This window comes from Hipposideros armiger, unplaced genomic scaffold (genome assembly GCF_001890085.2).
Source record: "Hipposideros armiger isolate ML-2016 unplaced genomic scaffold, ASM189008v1 scaffold_604, whole genome shotgun sequence".
Classification (NCBI taxonomy): Eukaryota; Metazoa; Chordata; class Mammalia; order Chiroptera; family Hipposideridae; genus Hipposideros; species Hipposideros armiger.
The window spans coordinates 353,296-375,209 of NW_017731954.1; the positions used below are offsets into that span (position 1 = coordinate 353,296).

Sequence of the window (21,914 nt, forward strand, 5' to 3'; positions counted from 1 at the left end):
TGTAGATGTATTAATCAGGACCCAACATCTTTGTAAAATAATAGGGGATAAGGTTAGGAAAGAAAAAGGGCCCAGTTTGGGGGTGGCAAAGGATTGCAAGGCTTAGGTTTGTGGTGTTACCTAGGAGACCCCGGGTAGGCATTACAGAACAAACAATTTATGAGAAAGAGAAACAGGAGCTGTTATTTACCCTAGGATGGTATCAATAAAAAAACAAAACAAACAAACAAACAAAAACCAGCATGTGATAATTAACAATGGTGAACCTGACTGTTCCAAGTATTTTTTAGGACTTTTTTACAACCACAATTTCTCAACAGAATCCTAACCTCTGTACTTATTTCTATAGCTGTAAGCAGTCGATTTACAAGTGCTATGAATATATTTTACAGGATCAAAGTTGCATGCTATGGACTTAGCATTTTCATCTGGTCAATTTAAGAACCATTCTGAGCTTCACCGATTTAAATCTTTGATATTTCAATATCAGACTTAAAGTATTGTCTCATCCCCTTTTCTTTGTATTTTAAGATCTGGGTGACTCACTATTCACTTATTTTCAAATGTTAAGACATAATATTTTTCTGATAGACAACAGACAGCCTGAAAAGGCAGGGAAGCCCTTTTTGTTCTTCCTTATAGAGCCACATAGTTTGCTTGGCTGTGTAGTCTAAATAAAGGGAAAATGATGGTAAACAAGTGAGACTTTGTAACCACTAAGCTTACTCCTTTAAACATTAGGAATTAAATTAGGAATGCCCTGTATCCCTTTAAAAAAATAGAAGTCTTTTTTCTAGTTCAAGTGCTAATAAAAGAATGTAAGCAATAAATCAATAGTCTAGGATTCCCGATTCACTTGAAAACATTTCTGGGGGATTCACGGAATTTTTCTTTTCTGAAACCTTAACCTATAAATAAAACTGTCTCATAGATCAGACTGAGATCTTAAAAGTGTCCCCAACAAACTAGGAGTAGTCAAGTAATAGGTATGGTAACTTTAAAAGTGATAATGAAATCTATTTGGCTTTCAAAACTTTTTCATAGGTAAATATGATTAGCAATATTTGGAAAAGCTGGTGTTTTCCTTATTTGACAGATATGTACAATTAAAATTAAAATACATTGCCTGCCCAAATTAACAGTTATGAACCATGGCTCAAGATTAAGGAACTCTCCTATGAACAACATCTCCCCTTTGCATTGAAGAAATAACGCTAACATATTAAGGAAGTCACTTAGATTCTTTAGTTGTCTCAACTGTAAAATAAAAAAGTTGAATTAGATGAACTAACCACAAGGCTCCTTGTAGCTAAAACAGTCTTATCAGTTCATATCGGATGGAAATGCATATTGGGTTGACATCCCCTACTCTTTATTTTGGTAATGCAGTAACAGGGCACAAACCTTCTAATAAAGCATATATATTACTCAGGTAATATATTGGGTTGTCAGAAAAGTCATGACGCATTTTTGTAACAAAAAACATAGAAAAAATACGTCATGACTTTTCCGACAACCCGATATGTAGAGACAAAGGTAAACATACAAAAATATATTTTCTGCCCTTAATATTAAGAGAGTATAAGATATATGCAATTTTCAGGCAATAAGGATTTAGGGATAAAACAATAGCATACATGTTATTCATATTATTTTATTTATTTGAATTTTGTATTAATTACCCAGGTATCAGAAAAACATTCATTAGGTATGTATATATAATGCTTCAGAAATATAAAATTCCTAAACCTTTTACCTTGTTTATAAAATTTTGATGGCATCATTTTATCAACACTCTCTACCTCCAAAATTATACAACCACTTGTGAATTTATGAATTATGCTTAATGAGAATTTATCTCTGAGATAATTACCCAATGCCTCCCTTTCAGTGTAATATCTCTTAAGATACTCTGACTTAAGAGTACTAAAGTAAAAATTCTTAAGTTCTCTTACTCTCATTCTACATAGTCTGTTTTTAGGCAGACTAAATATATTACATATAAAATTCTAAATTAAAATTAAGATATTATATTGTTATTCTTAACATATTAAATATATAGCCTATACATTCTGGAGTATAATGTTATAACTAGTACTGTGGATTTCAAAGGTAGACTACTTCTGTCAATATTACAAAATACGTCACACTTTCTCTCTTAGGAGCGAACAGAAGGAATTTCTGCTGGAATAGCAATCATGACTTCAGTGAAAAGAGCTTAGAATACGGTTTCATGAGCATTTCATCTGTTTCTTAATGCTAAATGTGACAAAAGTTCCATCTTGACATACTTAACTTGGTATAAGAGTTTATTCTTTTATCTTATCAGTAGTGTGAATCTATTTGCACCAAATTTATTATTATAATAAGGACTATGATAAATTGGAAGTAAAAATGCAATTTCATCTAAGTTGTATGATGCATTATATGATGACAGCATGACAGGATTCTGTTAATAGCAAGCTTTCTGAACTCTGCTGGGTCGAGATTTAAAGTACAGCACGCAGGCAGGTTCAGGTTTCAGGTTTGATGCCAGCAGGAATCGCATGCTGCTTAATGTAACGTCCCTTGTAAGTATTAAAATTGTATGAAAAGTCCAGTAAGTTAGAAACATTTTTAAGCAAATATATTGCTGCATGCCTGGTGCCAGTAATAAATAATTTGATTCCTTAATTTGTTAATCCTGTGCATAACAAATAACTCCTTTGCCTAATGAAAATTACACATTTAAAAATTTAACTTCAGAAAGAAGAGAAAGACAAATGAATTGCAGCTAGGACTCAATAAAGCACATGAACATTCTTTTACATAATTGATCAGCTATGTATGTGTATGTGCGTTGTGTGTGCACGTGTGCTCATGAGCCACCAAGATGTACACATGAGGGTGACTTGTTTTTTGTGCTTTCACTTTCCATTATGCTAAAATAAGATGATGTAGAAATATACAGAAACAGGCATACAAATAATAAATGTGGAATAGACCTTTAATAAGTGGTGTTTAGAAATATGCAATGATATACAGAGTAAACTGTTAGAAGTTAATGCAGATTGTGTTTCATATTGGTAAAGACTATCATTAACAGCGCATTACAAATAGCTTTATAATGTGCAATGAAAAATACAGTCTGAATGGGCACCATGCATTCACATTATGGCCACATACATATTCTGGTATGTGCATCAATTTATTTGATGAAAAATATATTAACAACAACAAAACCAGATAACTAAATAAATAATCCTCTCATCAGCCCCTGATTTCTGCCATACTAATGCTTTGGCGAATCATCAAGGGGAGTAAATTATTCATTATAAATTTCAAAGAGAAGCCTCCATTGAAAAAGCTCTGCTGCTGGCCCTTCCTGGAACCAACATCAAGAGAATTCATGGCAATCTCAAATATTGCAATAAAATAGAAGGTGAGAGGCAATCACTCGAGAGAGGTGTCTAGAATGAACTAAGCTCAGGGAGCTATACCTCAGCTGAGTGTGGTGTAGAAAGATAATTATTAACATCTTGAATTACACTAGGACAGAAAAAGATTAATCAAGAAGTCACATACAAATGTCAGCCAAAGCTTTAGAAACAGAAACCTTTATTCCAATTCCAATGAAAAATCTGGAAGGTTTTAATAATAGCCTTAAACATGGTCACTATATTATAGCTTTATGGCATTAACAAAATCAGCTGTTAGATCTGTGTTTGAAATATTTGTTTATTCTAAGGTTATTTCATACCAAAGGACTTAGTAGCATAGAATTGATACTATCATAATAGTGAATAAAAATTTTTCCAAATGAACATGATGATTTCACAAATCTAATTTGTACTGCTTCATAATAAATTCTGATTTATTCTAACACAACTTTACAGTAATAGTAAAGTGTTAAATCTTGCAATATAGGTTTCATAGGAAGGACTCTCCAAAAACATTACCACATTATCCCCAGTTAATTGTCTCCAGCATGTTAGTTAAAATGATCAATACTATAATAAGTAGTACTGGATCTTTAACTCGTAGTTAATCTCTGCCAATACAGTTATAATAGAGAAGAAAGAAAACACTGGGGATAGTAGGGCACTGCCGCCTGTATCTCCTAAGTTTGCATCTCTCACTGGACACAGACCATTGGGGGGACAATCACTTCCCCTCATTCTTTAGCCACATGTTTCCTTGGTTTCCAGGACATCATTTGGGTCTGGGGAAGCAAGGTTCTTTCTCTTCCACTTAACAAATCAGAAAACTTTGGATAACACCGATTTTTGTAATTAAGTAGGTGTTCAATTTAAATTAATGAATCCAAAGACTTTCCCCTCTAAGGAACATTTCCATTTATCTCAGGCATGACCCAAGGTACAATGCCCAATGTGTCTTATTTAGTGCTAATACCAAATATATATTTAGATGTACGTCAAATAGAATTGCCTTTTTGGTTCAAGCAAGTGTATAGTAATGCTAGTACAGATACTGACTCGAACATCGGTTGACACTTCCTATGTTAGTCATCATGCTAAGTACTTTTTGGAGTTATCAAATTTAGTCCCATTACCAGCCTATGAGAAAGATACTACTACTGTGTGAGTTTCACAGATTGAGAGCATGAGGATAAATAAGATCAAGTAATTTGCCCAATGTTCAGTCTAGAAAGCTGACCCAGAGCCCATGGGATAGGTTATTTGGTGCTGGGTACAATTTATGTAAAGCCTAAAAGAAGAGATGAATTTGGAACAGAAAATAAATTCTTAAAAACTGTCCCTGTTGTCTTTTTCTTATTTGCTCCAATACACAATTCCTATCAAAATGAAACATTCAGGAGGCAATCAAAACAGAGTGAAGATCTGATCCAATGTGGTCAATGAATTTTTTTTTTAATTTAATTTGAATGTGATATAAGCCAGCTGGTCTAAGACCAGCCAATTTTCCTTCTCAGTTTTTAGGTCCAACAACTTTTGTTCATCCAAGTATTCTTTTGACCCAATGCTAAAGGTTTTGAAAATATGGCCCAAAAGACAAAGACTCGAAGCATTCAACATAATTGCCTTAGCACTTAGAGCTAACGGGCAAAGCCCTCTGTAAAGTTGTATTCGCTTAGGTGTAAAAACCTGTAGGCAAGACTAACAATCAGATTATCTGTAGGTAGGTGATAATGAGTCCATTCGGCAGATGAGGTGTCAACAAGGTCTAGTTACTGAGGAATGAACTTGGGTTATGATTGTGTGGCAGCGAAACCAAAGATTGCAGAATTTAGGATCCATTTGTAAAGTTGTTTTATGTATCGGGGAAAATAAAGGCATCTATCCTATTACTAAAGTTTGACAGAAAAGTAAAGTAAGTGAAGATGTTTTTCCAGATTAGGATTAACTATACATCATTTGAAACTCCTGCGTGTGAAAGCATGTATTGAAAGTTAGTTTCTCACAATGATCTCTTACTCTTCTACTCCTGTCCTGTAAGCCAGAACTTGGTGCTTTGTCCTACAAAAGTCAAAGTTACAATCAGGATATTATACTCTTATTCTTAGAATATCAAACATACAACTCAGGGAGCCCAAACATTTCTTTTAAATACAACAGGTAGATAGACGTCAAGATGCCAATTTTCAGGTAGAGATGATATAAGTGAGTAGAGCGACTGCTATCAAGTACTGCAATGAACGCGTAGAGGCACAGTCAACCTAATGCATTAAAGGGGACATGAAAAACTCACTACTGTTCAACGACATGACAATAAGGAGGCACCATACTCGGATGACGGCTAACATCTGATGGCTACTTACATACCAAAACACCAGAAATACTCCTCTGAAATATATTTTTCTTGCATTTTTGTTAGGAACTTGATACAATAAGTACCGGAGAGGGATGGTATGATGGAGAGCTTTGACAACAGTTAACATCAAGTCTGTAATATTACTTATTTCTTCAAGGTAATAGGGCTTTAACCTACACTTAGTAATTGTGACTCCCCCCCACCCCTTGCAATTTATGGCACTTCAGGCTTATTAATAAACTTACAAGGTTTTAGTTTTTTCAGTGAAGATGGGGGAAGTAAAAATTGATCTGCCAATTTGGAACACATGCCTCAAAATTTTGGCTTTTTATTTGTGATCAACCATGGAAGTAATATGTATGATAGTAAGTTAACACACTGATAGGACATGATAGAGGCTCTCCTAAAAATTTGAGAACTATTACAATGATTCGCAAGTTATTGTAAATGTCAGTTATATAGATTATTAAGAAACATGGCTGGCATTATGTATCCCTATTGTTTCTACACCTTCCTCCCCTATAACCACCCCGTAATCTCGGACTTAGTAGACTACCACTCCGGCTTATTGGTACTTATAAAACTTAATGAGTACCGAGAGCCATGCCTGTCACATAGAAATTGTCAGCTCTGAGTAGTACATAGTATTTGTTTTAGTTTACATCTTGATTTTAAACCCCGTTATGTAGCCATGTTAACCAGCAGAAAATTTATATATAATGTATCAACAAAAGAAAAATAAGCACCTACTTACAAATATGTAGCATTTTTCTTGTGTTGTGAAGCCAAGAAGCATCACTTGCAAAGTCACTCAGTGACTGACCAAGAGCAGCGTTTGGAGCCCTGCAGAAGGGGCCGACTCCTGGTCCATGCACTGCCACGCCCTGTCCCCACAAACTAAGAAGATCTCACTAATTCATCCTGGTATTCCTTCTGTCTTAGGGACTAACTGCAACCTCAGACACATGGAAAGACCTCAGACATCTATTCAACTCAAAGCAGCCATCAAAAATCTGGCACACCTTTGGAAAGACCAATACATTGGTAATCACGAATTTGGCCTATAAATTCAGCCATGCCATTAGAAACTTCATGGCCTCTGGTGAGTCACGTAATGGTTCATTTTCATTCTGAAGACATGTCAGCGAAAATATAAAGCTCTGATGTTGTAGGTTTCTTCTTACATCAGTAGAATACAGAATTTTGTTTTTTAATTGTAGAAGGAGTTTCAGATAAAGAACAAATATTATCAGTAGTTAAGCCAGCTCACTCTCAGTCTAATGAAAACAATTTTTCCATTGGGATTATTTTAGGAAAAAGTGTCACCAATTAGGAATTCTGCCGGTTCCATTTTTAAGATCATTTTAGTTTTTCACATAACTTCATATCATTTCAGCAAAACTTACCATTATTTTTAAATTTTTATATTTTTTCAACTGTTGTTATTGCAAAGAAAGATGAGGAGTGGCAAACACTTTAAGATTAAAATGCATGAAACCCCAAACTAGATACTTTCAGATCATTATGAAACCTGCTTTTATGTACAAAATCCATTACCAGTCTTCTGTATTCACTATTTCCATAAAATAGTACACGTTTTTGCTGTTTCCACTTCTATGTTTGTTTTGCACCTAACATTAAAACAATGTTTCATGTTTATATATTTCCACAAAGGATAGTATTACATATTAATTTGACACTATTTTATTGAGAAAAATCTTTTTTTAACTAAGGTATGAAATTAGATATTTATTCTTCATTCAGGAAGACACACATTACTTGTTTTTAAGAGTCTTAACTGTATTGTGTTCTATTAATTATACATTAGAAGATATTATGCATAGGGTAGTAAAAACAATACATTTCAGGTGAGTCAATTTAGTAATACTCTACTCCAAGAAAACTAAATAAGTACATCCATTTTTGAGGAAACAAGCAAAAATTCTATATATGAAAATATGCATAGGACTTACATATTTAGAGATTCCTTAAGAATACAGGTAGTATCCATGCTAAATAGAAACATGAAGTTGCTCTATTTAAAAATTCTTGAATGGCTACTTCAGTATTGCTATTCATTTCCAAGGCTAACTGGTATGGGAATTGGGTCACGAAAGCAATTTTCATTGACTATTATAATCTAAAGAGACAAATTACACTCTAATGACAGAATATGTTAAAAAAAAAGACCTTGGCATATTTATATGGTAACTTGCAGAACAAGGAACAGCAACTTTTCCCTAAAATATGTATTGTATCTATCCATGATCTCCATCTATTTATTTTCTGCATATCAGTACTTTCTCATCAAATTATTCCTAAAAGTTCAAGAAACATGTAGCGGTGACACAGCCACATGCCTTTATATATTCAAGGTAAACTTTCCTGCCATCAAGTCACAGAAATTGAGAGCTTATTCTGATGAAACATAACTGAAGTGAGAATACAAGAAACAAAACCAACTAATTACACCTGGATATTGACATTAGTCATCTCTTGGTCATCTACCTCAGTGGAAGGGAGTGGCTAATAGAAAATACAATCTGCTTAGTGACGCTTGGCCCATGGCCCTGTGCTCAGAGCTGATTGCCAATCGCCCAGGAACTTACTGCAAATGTGTTGTGAGGATGCCCATCACCAGAAGAGTGGCCACAGACACAAAATTTTGTTTCTGGAAGCAAGTCCTAGATTAAACAAAGAGAACCAGGAGTTGGCTTTTTTCCTTTCTTCAATCTTAAGACTTATGTTAATAATGTACATTATCATTTAAAAAATATTTTTTGGATTATTATCTTGGTAGGTCAATATAAATAAGACCATTCCATCTTTGTCTCACAGTTAATAATAGTATAGATTTAAAAAATAGAAATAATTTGGCAGAGGCAAAATTGAATATTTGAACACAATGCATTAACCACTAACCAAAATTTCATTGATTATCTACCATGATCTTGACTTAGGAACCTCACTTCCCATTTCTAAGCTAAAATTATGGCCAATGTTCAACAAATTTAAGTGGCTCTGTGATTTTAGAGTGTGGGGTGTTATTTGTTCTTAAAACTTTATCTCTTTTTGAAAAAAACAACTTTGTAGTCAATTATAGTCAATACAAATGAATAGAAATCCTATCTTGTCACAAAATGTGAGACAAATCACAAGAATCTCTTTAAATAAAATGTCTTCATCAAGTATTACTATAACACAGACATTGCCTTTAAATATATATTTAAGACTGTGGAGCCAAAATCCATCATGTCTGTTCAAACCTGTTGAATGTGCCATTTGTATTGAAAACTACTCTATATACTCAAATGTATAGTTTGTACTTTTATCTTTAAAGCAAAGTGATTATTTATTGATAAATAACATAGAATGTCATTTTTTACCTAAGTAGTGTTAGACATATCAAAGATTTTTGTCTGAAGGGCAAAAAGATTTCACTGCATTTGAATTGATCATGTGACAACACGTCCTTCGACTTCACATATGATATGAAAGGATGATCCCCACTCATAAGATACACAAGGGAAATTATAAGTATTTCAGAAAAGAAGAAAAGCAAGGAGGGATGTGGTTGGGGTGTCAGGGAGTATTTGCAGTGGTTTGATGCATGTAAATATTACATCTTATAAATAATTCTTTTCAAATATATCTCTGAAGTTCAGGGACACTGTTTAAGAAACAGATAGTAGATGCTTTACATGACTATATGCCATTTTTTTCAAGATGAGAGCAACATTAATTCAAACAAGAAAATGGCTTCCAAAATATTCCCTTCCTTCAGTTCTCTGTGAAGAAGAATGTCACCCGATGCTGGCAGAGGAGGACTAGGAGGAAAATGTTCCAGTTATATTTTACTGTCAGAATCCAACAAACACGTCTTCATCTAAATTATTTTGTCAACAGCCCTGTCGTGCCCTTTCTAACCTTATTTGGCACCACTGCATAATTAGATACACAGGGGTGTGACTCCAGTTGAAGGTGCTGGCATCGTAGCACTCTGTGAAAATATTAACTATGAGGTTAACTCCAATTTTCTCTTCTTTAATTAAATGCACATGGTACTAATGAGGTAACCTACTGTTCCTTGATAGCACTAATTAGCTAAAAGGAGAGTACACTCTCACACTGCAATTTAAACCTAAAAATAAGGTTGAAATATGCTAATTGCAGGCAATTTAAAACAGTACAAGTTGAAGAACTAGTCATAATAAAAGAAACTGACTGCTTTACAGCTAGGCAGCTGTAACTTTGGTTAAAATCAAAACAAGCTACACGATTTTTGGACTGCTATTTAATAAGGTCATAAGCAGCCTAAAAAAATGAAATCCTATGTGATACCATAGCAATGAACCAGACTAACAAAGACTCCTCGGATTGACACTCATCTACATAAAACCAAAAATGAGTGAGCATCACAAGAACTCCAAACGTGTCACGCTGCTGCTTACGTTGAACACTGAAGACTGAACTCCACAAATAAGCAACATCACCTTAAATTTTTTTCAAGAGCACCACATTAAATGAAATGTTGTACTTTGTGTCTCCAACATCAATAAAACATGCCAATGTGCTGAAGATTTGTCTTCAAAGTCACAGGGCTGGAAGGGAGGATACAGAGAGGAGTAAATCCTGGCACGTGAGGAATACAGGAAATACAAAGGCAATTTCTAGACAATGTACAAGTACAGAAAATACACAACAAATGCTATAGCATAAGATGAAGGGGGTACAGTGAGGGGTACAGGTGCCAAAACATCAGGAGGATTTCATCATAAGAAGGAGATTTTTCACTACATTTCTTCTACAGATTAGAGCTTTGGATGCAAGTTGCCTGAAACCTCACAGTGAGAGACAATGTTCTCCATTCTTGGCTCAAAGGACTCAGAAACATGATTTCAGTACATCTAAGTATAATCCAAACACATCTTTGTTTCTCATTTCCCGAATATAGTTTTAACTGATAAACACTGGGGAAATTTTGACATAAAGCAAGATTCTGAAGGACCTTCTGAGCCATCAGAAAAGATAATATGTTTTGATTGGTGCCAAGTATATTTTCATCTTTTTTAATTTTGTAAAATCTATTATATATTTTTATTAGCTCAAAACTTTAATTAACCAAAAATGCTCATTGTCTGACAATGGGAAATCTTTCCTGTTACCACATATAGAAATAAAGCATATTAAAATGATATTGTCATTCAGATATCCTTAGAGATAGAGAGTGCCCTGCACTGAGGACTCAAGGTGACATTTTTCTGCTCCTGTCGCTTGGCATGCAAAATCATAAAATACATATAGTTTAAACTGTAGAAAGAGTTGAACAAACAATAAACATGAAGGGTTAAAGAGCAAAATTTGTAACGATAAAAAGTCAACTTACTCTTAAATTGACTGAAGAATAATAACAGAAAGAGAGCAAACCATTTGCAGGGCAAAAACTTTTAAGTACCTCCCACCTAATAGCTCCTGCAGTTAAATGTGAGATACACTTTGTACTAGCACCAGCCAGTGAGCACGCATTGCCAGAAGGCTTGGTTGAGAAAACTTTGCTTGGGAAAACCCACCCAGCTTCTTCTCCTGGCTGTCCTAGAACTTTCTACAACAGGAAGTGACAGAATGTTGGCAGGAGACGCTAATAACCCTCTGACCGATCGTGCTTTACCAGACCCATGAAGCCGCAGGTCCGTAGACGAGTAGGAAGGCGAATGAAATCAGACAGTCAGTTAGAAATGGCTCTCCTGGAGGCAACCTGACATATTCCAGCAAATCACAGGGAAACACAATGCGAGTGGATGTTTTAAGTGTTTACATCTGTTTCAAATAAGCACCAAAGAAACTTTTAACAGTGAAAAGGCCAAGACAACGTCCTGGATGGGCTTTCAGCATTAACTTCAGAAGGAATCTATTCTTTAGTCCAATGTGGGTCATTGTGATTTTCTGTTAGGACAATAAAGAATAAGTTATTTAGTGTTGAAAGTAAGAATGCTAGCTCTGGAGACAGCCTGCTGGAGTTCAGATCCAGGCCCAATGCCGACTACACGGCTGACCTTGAGCAAGTTACTGAGCCCTTCTTGGCCTCTCCCTCTCTAGAAAGGATACTTAGTAACCATCATACCCTTATTAAATGCATTGATTTGCTGCTACCGTATACTTAGTGTTTATTAGCTATGGGCTTAATATTTACTAGCTATCATTACTACTTCAGAACAACAGTCAATGTTTTTCAAATAAAAAAAGTCATTAAAGATCTACTATGTGTAAAACAATATTATACACGGTAAAGGAGGAGAAAATTCTCATGACATTGCATCTGCATTCAAGTATCTTTCAGCCTGTCATTAGACTTCATGATATCAATCAAAGCTTATTTCACATGAATAAAAAGTATTTTTTCTCTTTAGAAACCTGTTGCAGCAAAGCAAGAAGTTAATATGAGTGTGTTTGCATTCAGTGACAAGGTAAAATGACTTCCAAGAAAGATTACAGTTTTTTTCAAAGATGATGAAAATTATATTTTTCATAGACAAGTAGGTAAGTATTATATATTGATCCTTCCTGACAAGTGAAAATATTTTAAATTGAGGTTGGCTGAAAATATGTTCAAATTTTTCTTTAACATGTTTAAAATGTTAGGGTCACAATATTTGGGGTAAAATTATATCTGAGTGGAATAGCGGCCTACATTTTAAAGGTGCAAACCTTTTAAAAAGTGTTCAGCTAGTCAAGAAATCTGGACGCTCTTAAAATGATATAAAGCAAAAACTAAATGAAGTGGTTGATTGGCCTTTCTGCCACGCCAGCTGGCTTGTTTTTTGGGTTGACTGGCTGTTTGTGGGCCATTCATCACAAGTGATGGAAAGTGTCCCAGGGACAGCGTGGCCAGGGTGGTACCAGGATGATATGTGTCAGTGTCGTAAATTAAAAGCACTTCATCCTTCCCAACCCCATATCTGAAAAACACATTAAAAGCTGCCTCGTTCCCACAGAGGAGGTGAAAAAAAGAGAACTGATCCCTGGAAAACATTTTGAGCATTTCTTAAGACCAGTGGCTCAGAGTAGTTGGCGAATTGTTTGGAGTCAGTCAGCGAGAAGCAGAGAACATGTACTTTGGAGGACCACATCAACATGAACACATGCTTGAGGACGTTTCACTCTCCACTCTGAGGAAGCTGTTAGTGCTGCCTTACTTCCTTCTGTGGCACAGACTGCAAAACTCCGGACAATACTGAGAGCACGCTGTAGCCATTAAAGAATCACTGTGCAGAGAAGGGAAATGAAGCCTGGGCAGCTAAAATTATTTACAAAGCCCATGCTTTTATTCCCTTTTTAAAGTGGCTGTGCATCCCATATCCTACTGTACAGGTCCTCAAACTTCAGCATGTGAAAAATTCCTGGATAAGCTGTTATCATTGTGGATTCAAGGCTGCATTCCCAGAGATTCAGATTCGAAAGACCTAGAATAGAGCCCAGGAATATGCATTTTAACAAGCATCTTGGTGATTGTGATCACACTTCAAGAAACATTGTTTTCCGTGATCGGATATATGTGTGGCAGGAGATTTTTTTCATTGTTTTATTCTATTATTCTTCCAGTCAGTCAATACTTTGTCAGTACCTACTATATGCTAAAAACTATATTACCACATGGCTATAAAAATGAATAAAAATAGCCCTTGCCTCCAAAGAGAGTGGGAAAAACGATCTTGTAAACTAGGATGCAACAAAGTAAGTACCATTTACAGGGGCTCCTAGCTTTTTTTTGTATTTGAATAGCTTTGTCAATCTGGTAAAATCTAAAATAGCCTACTTGGAAAAAAATGTAATTGCATTAAGTGAGATAAAAGAAATTAGAAAGAAAATCAGTTTTCCTAATTTTCTAATTCCAAATTTCAAAATATTTAAAAAGCTACATTTGTGAAATATTAATAAATATGTTTCTTTATTAATGCATTAAATTATAAGATACAGTGATAAGTTTCATAACCACTATAATTTTGAAGTAGCAATAAGCATTACAAATATTTCTAGATTTTTTGCCAAATGTGATGGGATATGAAAATATAGAATGCCAAAAAAATGTATACACATTTTAAGAAATAAAAAAACTGTATTGAAATTGTGATAGTCAATATATACCAATAACAAAAGATGAATAAAACTCATGTATGTACATTTTTTGACACCCCCGGTTTTTATTGGCAAAAATCCCATTGATACTGCTAATACTATAGTATTGTTACCTACATTCAAAAATTAAAAGAAAAAAAAAAGATTTCCAGTCAAGATGGCAGAGTAGGCAAATGCTGTGCTTGCCTTATGACCACATCATAATTATAACTAAAGTTTAGTTATTCATTGAGAATCACCTGAAGTCTAGCTGAACTGAAGCCCTACAACTAAGAACATACAGAAGAAGCCACCTTGCTACTGGTAGGAGGCGTGGAGATGCGGAACAGGCTGGTCCTACACCAGCATGTGACCATGAAAAATCAAGAGGGAAATCTCAGCTGCAGAGGTTCCCCCCTCTCCTTGAGTGAGGGGTCTCAGCCCCTTCCCAGGCTCCCCAGCCCATGGTTCCAGTACCAGGGAGAGACAACCCTATAACTTCTGGTTGTGAGAACCAGCAGAGATGGTGGCTGAGTGAGGCTGAAGGCAGCTGGAGTCCCAGGCTCTCCTCTTAAAGGGCCCGCACATGGACTTGCTGACAGACTCACTCACTAAGCTCCCATGCTGGGACAGCTTGAAGGGCACCAAGAACGTATGGGCAGGAACTGAATTGTCTTGCTCAGGGAGAAGGCTGGAGGAACAGCTTTCTCCGAGACAGTGGAGCTGGTGAAGGCATTGTTTCTTTGTTGAGCGCTCCTTCTTCCTGGCATGCAGACTCGGGTGGCCACCATATTTGAGTTTCCATCATCCTGGCTATCTCTATTCATTCGCCCCATGCTGGTGATTCCCTGAGAATCACCCAACTTTTGGGCCCATCCAAGCCACTTCCAGTGGCTTTTCTGTAAAAACGGCCTGTCTTGGCTCATGCTGTACTTCCCTAAAATCTCTCAAAGGTCCATAAAACCCAAACAAGCAGTATCTGGCTTTGGCATGTCCCATACCTCTGGCTGTGCAGTCCTGAGCCTGGCACTAGGACAGCGGCCTCAGTTCATGGCTTGGCCTCTCAAGGCAGCTCCAAGCCCAGTGCTGGTGGTGGCCATCTGTGGAGTGCTTTGTGGTTTATGCCATGGGCAGGGCACAAGCTATGGCTGAACTTGGCCTGCAGTGGCTCCCCTCCAAGGAGTCCCCTGGGGATAGCATGTCTAGGAGGCCAGCTTCTAACAAAGCTGGAGTATCACCTGGCTGCCTCCAAGGGTGATACGCCCAAGGAGCACGCTGGGCAGGCACCAGAGCCCTGCTAAAGTGAATCCTGCTCCATAGAGTTAGCACCTGCACAACAGCTCCTCTACTGTAGTCACAGCCAATCCTCACAACCAATCAGGGTTAATCTCTCCTATTGACATGCAAACAGCAACCAAGGCTCAATTATAAAAGGAGGGCACACACAACCCACACCAAGTGACACACCTGGAGCACCTGGCTCTGTGACCAAGGAGACTGTGCCACTGACCCCCACAGCACATCTACTACAGAAGGCCACTCTATGAAGTCCAGGAGGCTTAGCAGCCCTTCCTAACACATAGAAACAAACACAGGGAGGCAGCCAAAATTGGGAGACAAAGAAACATGTTCCAAATGAAAGACCAGGACAAAGCTCTAGAGAAAGAACTAAACAAAATGGAGACAAGCAATCCACCAGACACATAGTTCAAAACATTGTTTATAAGGATGCTCAGTAATCTCAGGGAGAACTTCAACAAAGAGATAGGAAACATAAAAATGGAGATAGAAAACATAATAAACTATCAGTCAGAAATAGAGTCTACAATAACTGAAATGAAGAATACATTATAGGGAATCAACAGTAGATTAGATGAAGCAGGGGATCAAATCAGTGATTTAGAAAATAAAGTAGCAGAAAGTACCCAACAGAAGAGCAATAAGAAAAAATAATCTAAAAAAATGAGGATAGTTTAAGCTGCCTCTGGGACAATATCAAGCATACCATCATTCACATCACAAGGTGACGAGAGGGAGCAAGGAATTGAAAACCTATTTGAAAAAATAACAATGGAAAACTTCCCTAACCTGGTGAAGGAAATAGACATATAAGCCCAGGAAGCACAGAGCATCTCAAACAAGATGAACACAAAGAAGCCCACAGCAAGACACATCATAATTAAAGTGCCAAAGGTTAAAGAATAAGAATCTTAAAAGCAGCGAGAGAAAAGCAGCTAGTTACCTTCAAGGGAGCTCCCATAAGACTGTCTGCTGATTTCTCATGAGAAACTTTGCAGGCCAGAAGGGACTGGCATAAAATATTCGAAGTGATGAGAAGTAAGGACTTATAACCAAGATTACTCTACCCAGCAAAGCTATCATTTAAAATTGAAGGACAGATAAAGAGCTTCTCAGACAAAAAAAAAGCTAAAGGAATTCATCACCACCAAACCAGAATTACAAGGAATCTTAGAGGGACTTCTTTAAGATAAAAAAAAAAACAGATAAAAACTATAAATAATAAAATGGCAATAACTACATATCTATAAAAAATTACTTTATATATAAAATTATTAAATGCTCCAGTCAAAAGATAAGGTGGCTGAATAGATAAGAAAACAAGACCCTAACATATGCTGCCTATAAGAGACTCACTTCAGATTGAAAGACACACACAGACTGAAAGTAAAGGGATAGAAAAAGTTATTTCATGAAAATGTAAACAAACAAAGAAACAAACAAAAAAGCTGGGGTAGCCATACTTATATTAGACAAAATAGTCTTTAAAACAGAGGCTATAACAATAGACAAACAGGACCTAGTGATCCAGCTTCTGAGTCCTGATCTGAAGAAACCCAAAATGCTACTTTGAGGGGACCTGTGCATCCATATGTCATTACAGCATTGTTTACAATGGCCAAGATGTGGAGGCAGCCAGGGTGTCCATTGATGGAAGAATGGATAAAGAGGAGGTGGTACATATATACAATGGAATATTGCTCGGCCAGGGAAGGGAATGGGTTCTTGCCATCTGTGGCTGAGTGGAGTATGTCAGACAGAGAGACAGATGCAATGAGATTTCTCTTATAAGTGGAATCTAAAGAAGAAAATAAACAATCAAACAAAGCAGAACAAACTCATAGAAACAGAACATTTTGATGGTTGCCATATGGGAAGGAGGTTAGGGGAGAGTGAAAACGGGAACGGAATTAAGCAGTGCAAATTGGGATGTAGAGTATAGCATAAAGAATATAGCCAATAATATTGTAATAACTGTATGGTGTCAGGTGCGTATTAGGTTTATCGAGGTAATAGATGGGAGGGGTGTTGGGGTAGGTGAAAATGGGGAAGGAATTAAGAAGTACAAATTGGTAGTTACAAAATAGTCATGGGGATGTAAAGTAAAGCATAGGGAATATAGTCAATAATATGGTAATAACTATGTATATTGCCAGGTGGGTACTAGACTAGTCAGGGGGATCACTTCTTAAATTATATAAATGTGTAACCACTATGCTGTACAGATGAAATTTATATAAAATAATATTGGGTGTCAACTGTAATTGAAAATTTTTTAAAGAGGAGGAGGTAAATGTGAAGGGAAATAAGAGATCCAAATTTCCAGGTATAACACAAATAAGTCATGGGGAGGTAAAGTACAGCATAGGGAAAATAATCAATAATATTGTGATAGCATGGTATGGTGTCACATGGTTGCTGGCCTTATCATGGTGATCACTTCTTTAGGTACATAAATGTTGAGTAACTATGGTGCACACCTGAAACTAATATAATATTGTATGTTAGCTACATTTTAATAAAAATCTTAAAAAATAATGTCTTAATTAGCAGAGAAATTAAGACTAGTTTTTTTCTCCATTCATGCTAAAAGACCTCCTGAATTCTACATGGACCCTTGATTAAGAGACACTACATCAGAGAGAGAAATGCATTGTTGAAGAGGTAAAAAGTATGGTTTGATCATATTGAAACACGGTATTTTCTAGCTGACTCCCAAAGAATGAGTAGAAATTTATTACTTGGAAAAAAGAAGTAGCAGGAGGGAAAGAAGGCAGAATCCAACGGATTTAGGATTCTGCCTAAGAAATGTAATAATTTGGGGATGGCAGGAGTGTGGTATGGATGGGGAGAAGTGATGAGAAATAAGGCTGGAAAGGTTAGGACTATGGAAAGTTCTGCTAATCAGACAAAGGGAATGTCTATTATGTCCTAAAGTAAAGGGGAGTAGTAGATTTTCTTTTTAGGAAACCAGAGAAAAGCATGAGGGTGTGGGTTAAGACTGGAATTGGGAAACACTGGTAGCTGGCAGCGTGAGATGCCCAGCGGTTCACCTGAATCGGTAGCAATGAGAAGGAGAAAAGGATACTCAGTTTGAGGAGAGACTCACTTCAGAGGATTTTAAGACACCCTGAGTGACTGAGAGCAAGTGCAGCATAAGGGACACTGGAAGTGGACTGCGATATCACTGGCAAGAGATGAGGCTGCAAGAAAAACTTCTTTTAAGGAATGGAAGAGAATTTGCTTAATTTGGAAATACTAAATTAGAGGTGCCTGCAGGGCATCCAGGTAGATATTTCCAGTCCACATCTGAGTATACAACAAGACTCAGGGTCAGGAAAGAAGGCAAGATATATAGAGACCTGAGAGCACCACCTTATGTGGCAGTTACCCCACAGGACATGGATAAGTTCTGTCACTGAGATCATCTAAACGAGTGGCTCTCAACTCAAGGCAATGTGTTAGCATCATCTGGAAGTACTGATGCTGGGCCCACCTCCTTGAGCTTCTGATTCAATTAGCCTAGGGTGGAGCTCAGGTGTTTGTTTTTTTAATAAGCACCCCAGGTAATGGTAATGTGCAGGCAGAGTTTAGCACCACTGCTATAATAGTTGAAAAAAAAGTTATAAATGGAGATGAGGAAAGCCATCAAAAGACAGAGAAGAGGTATGGTCAGAGACCCTCAAGTGTTTTGACTGGGTCCAGTAGGATGAGACTTGAATAGAACTCGCTGAGGGTTTCAGCGATATTCAACAGACTAATTTCAGAAGGGTAGCAGGGATAGAAACCATACTATATAGTATGTTGAAGAAGGAATGGAAATTGAAGCGTAAACAATTATTTTCAAAAGTTTAATGATGAAACAAATGAGAGGATTAGGAAGATTGCCTGATTTAAAACAAAGGTTGATAGATTTTGATTTGTTGGTGTTTTTACTTTTAAAGATGGTAAGATGCAGGAAAATGGGATGCAGGAAAGCAAATGTCCAGCCGACAGGAGAAGGTCGTAGAAAAGGTAGGCAGGGGTGGATATCATGCAAGGAAGATAAACTGGCCTTGGAGAGAAGATCTTACTATAATATAAGAGGGTGTAATTAGAGGTGCCAATAGGTTTGTTTTAAGAGTAGAGATGAGAGAGGCAGAGGGAGTTCTTGCCTGGTAGCCTCTAAATTTTCTCTGGAAATTGGAGGTGAAGTCACTGAAAATAAAAGGACTAGGTGTGAAGTAGGAGCTTTAAGGGTAAAGCGATGGCAGGGCACAGGTGTAGGGAGAGGGCAAGGACCCTGACACAACTGCTAAACAGTGATGACGGCTACGCTGAAGTAATGACAATGTGGCCTGATGTTGTAACTTTCTGGAGGAATATTCAGTAGCTTGCTTGAGAACCAGGGGTGAGAAAAACCATAGAGTTTAGACAATGGATGAGCAAGTACTGTAGCAGGGTGAGAGGATGATGCAAAATAGTGACAACCGAGGTGTTCTTGGGCTGACAATAGGATAAAGACGAGGAACATTCGAGTGTATACAATGGAATCCTACTAGGCCATGAGAAAACATGAAATAGTGCCATTTTTGACAACATGGATGGGTCTTGAGATTATTATGCTAAGTGAAATAAGTCAGACAGAAAATATTGACAACCATATGACTTCACTCACATGTGAGATATAAAACTGAAAGCAACAAAGGAACAAGACAAACGAACAAAGAAACAAAAACTCATAGACACAGACAATAGTTAAGTGGTTACCAGGGGGTAAGGGGGGAGGGAGAATAGAAGAGGGTAAAGGGGGTCAAATATATGGTGATGGAAGGAGAACTGACTCTGGGTGGTGAATACACAGTGTAGTACTATAGAATTGTACACTTGAAACCTATATAATTTTATTAACCGATGTGACCCTAATAAATTTAATTTAAAAAGTGAATGTCTGTAATGTCGTCATTAATTATGGAATACAGCTCGCTCAGGAAGAAGTGGAGGTGGGCGGAGGTGGCCATGGTGTGTGGGGGGAATGGTGCTTATGATTAGAATGGGTATTACTTAGATCTCCTAATTCAAATTGATTTTTAAAAATTGGTCCAAGGTCATGGAGAATAGTGTTAAAGGTATTAATAAAAACTTGTCTTTTTTGTCATTTTATGATTGTTTTCTTCATGGGTTAGTGTAAAATTTAAAAAATAGTTTGTATTTTATTTTCTGTAGTTAACAGATGGCAAATTGATATCATTCATCGGTAACAAAGTCAACATGAAAATCCAAATTTACAAAATTAAATTAGGGATTATTATTTCTTTAATAGAAGAATTATTCAAATTAAAAATGTGGTTAAGATTGTGTTTATTTAAATAGAAAGCCAACTTATTTAAAATAAATTTGAATTTATATAATCTTTAAAAGCATACTTATTGCATGGATTGAGGTGTAATTGTATAAATTAGTGTATCTTCATGTGGAAATGTATTAGTTGGTGCTGTTGTGTTTCTCAAAGAAAGGAAATCTGTTAATTTTTGTCTAACCAGCATCTATTCCTCTAATAGCACCAGTGTTTTTCTTTGGGAACCACCTGCCTTCTGCACCCCAGCTCCACTATTCATATGCAAATCGGTGGGAGTGGCTCAAGGGTTGGTGGTGACTCAGGAGGCCAATCAGACTCCCTTTCCCAAGAACTGATTCTTGAGATATGTGACATTTGTAAAATAAACAGGAATCCATGCAAGCCAATACTGGGACTACAATAGCTTCTCCGTTAGCTCCCGCCTCACTTCTTGTCCTTCCTGAGATCACATTTTTGTTCAGCGTCTCTGTGTCCTCTGAGTGCACCTCTACGTCCTTTGCACTTTTCTGGTTATATGTTATGGCTATTTCTGTAACTTGAAACCAAAGATATAAACTAACAAGGCTATTTAAAAATATTTCAATCAATGGTTTCATTGCCAAAATTAGGATTAAACTTTGATAGTTTTTAAAATACATTGCAGAGCAAGTTTTTCGTTATGACCCAGTGTTAGGGAACAGGCCAAAGATCGGACTGAAAATTATGATCTTGGCCTCATTTTTTACTGTTGGCAAACTTAAGTGAAGAAATCACAAGTCATTGTTGTAATTTCAGCCTTATAAATACATCATTTATTCTCCCTGAAATGTCAGCTTGTATAATCAGACTTTACATTCTGTAAAGCACAATTTAATATGCAAAAATGGCAAAAGAAAACATTATGTTGAATAAAAAATATCAATACAGTTTATTAATGTATTGGTTATTGATGGGCATTAGCATCTTTTTTTATCACAATGTAAGATTACATACTCATTCATTTCTCATTGTTCAACAGATTCTAAATTTAAATATATATTTTTTAAAAGGGTGTCTAAGTAAAGAGCCTTACAGAAAGTTTAGTGGTGGCCATTGCCTCAATCCATATACCACAGGTATTTGGAGGATTTGAGATTCTAAAGCAGTACTTAATATTAAACAATTAAATAGGCTGACATTCCTAAAATAAGATTCAATCCTCATTTCATGGTTAAAAAGTACTGAAGAATTAAGAAAGATTGCAGGATATAACAGTATTGAAGTCGGATTTTTTGCCCTGTTTTTAGTCAATCCCCTTCTTATTCACCTTAGAAAGCTGCCATCATAACTGGCACTAATTGGCACCCTTGTTAGAAATCTCAGCAGAGAATCTAAGAATAGAAAAGATATGGACACCTTTCACCCATGGAGCCCA

General features: G+C 36.5%; 1 protein-coding gene across 1 annotated transcript in view; it reads right to left on the minus strand.

Moving 5' to 3' along the window:
- Nucleotides 1-21,914, minus strand: part of FOXP2 (forkhead box P2) — a 614,071-nt gene that overhangs the window by 116,822 nt on the left and 475,335 nt on the right. The window contains exon 7 of the mRNA XM_019624737.1: nucleotides 8,382-8,456. Coding sequence (XP_019480282.1) covers nucleotides 8,382-8,456 — 75 coding nt within the window. The remainder of the gene's footprint in view (nucleotides 1-8,381; nucleotides 8,457-21,914) is intronic.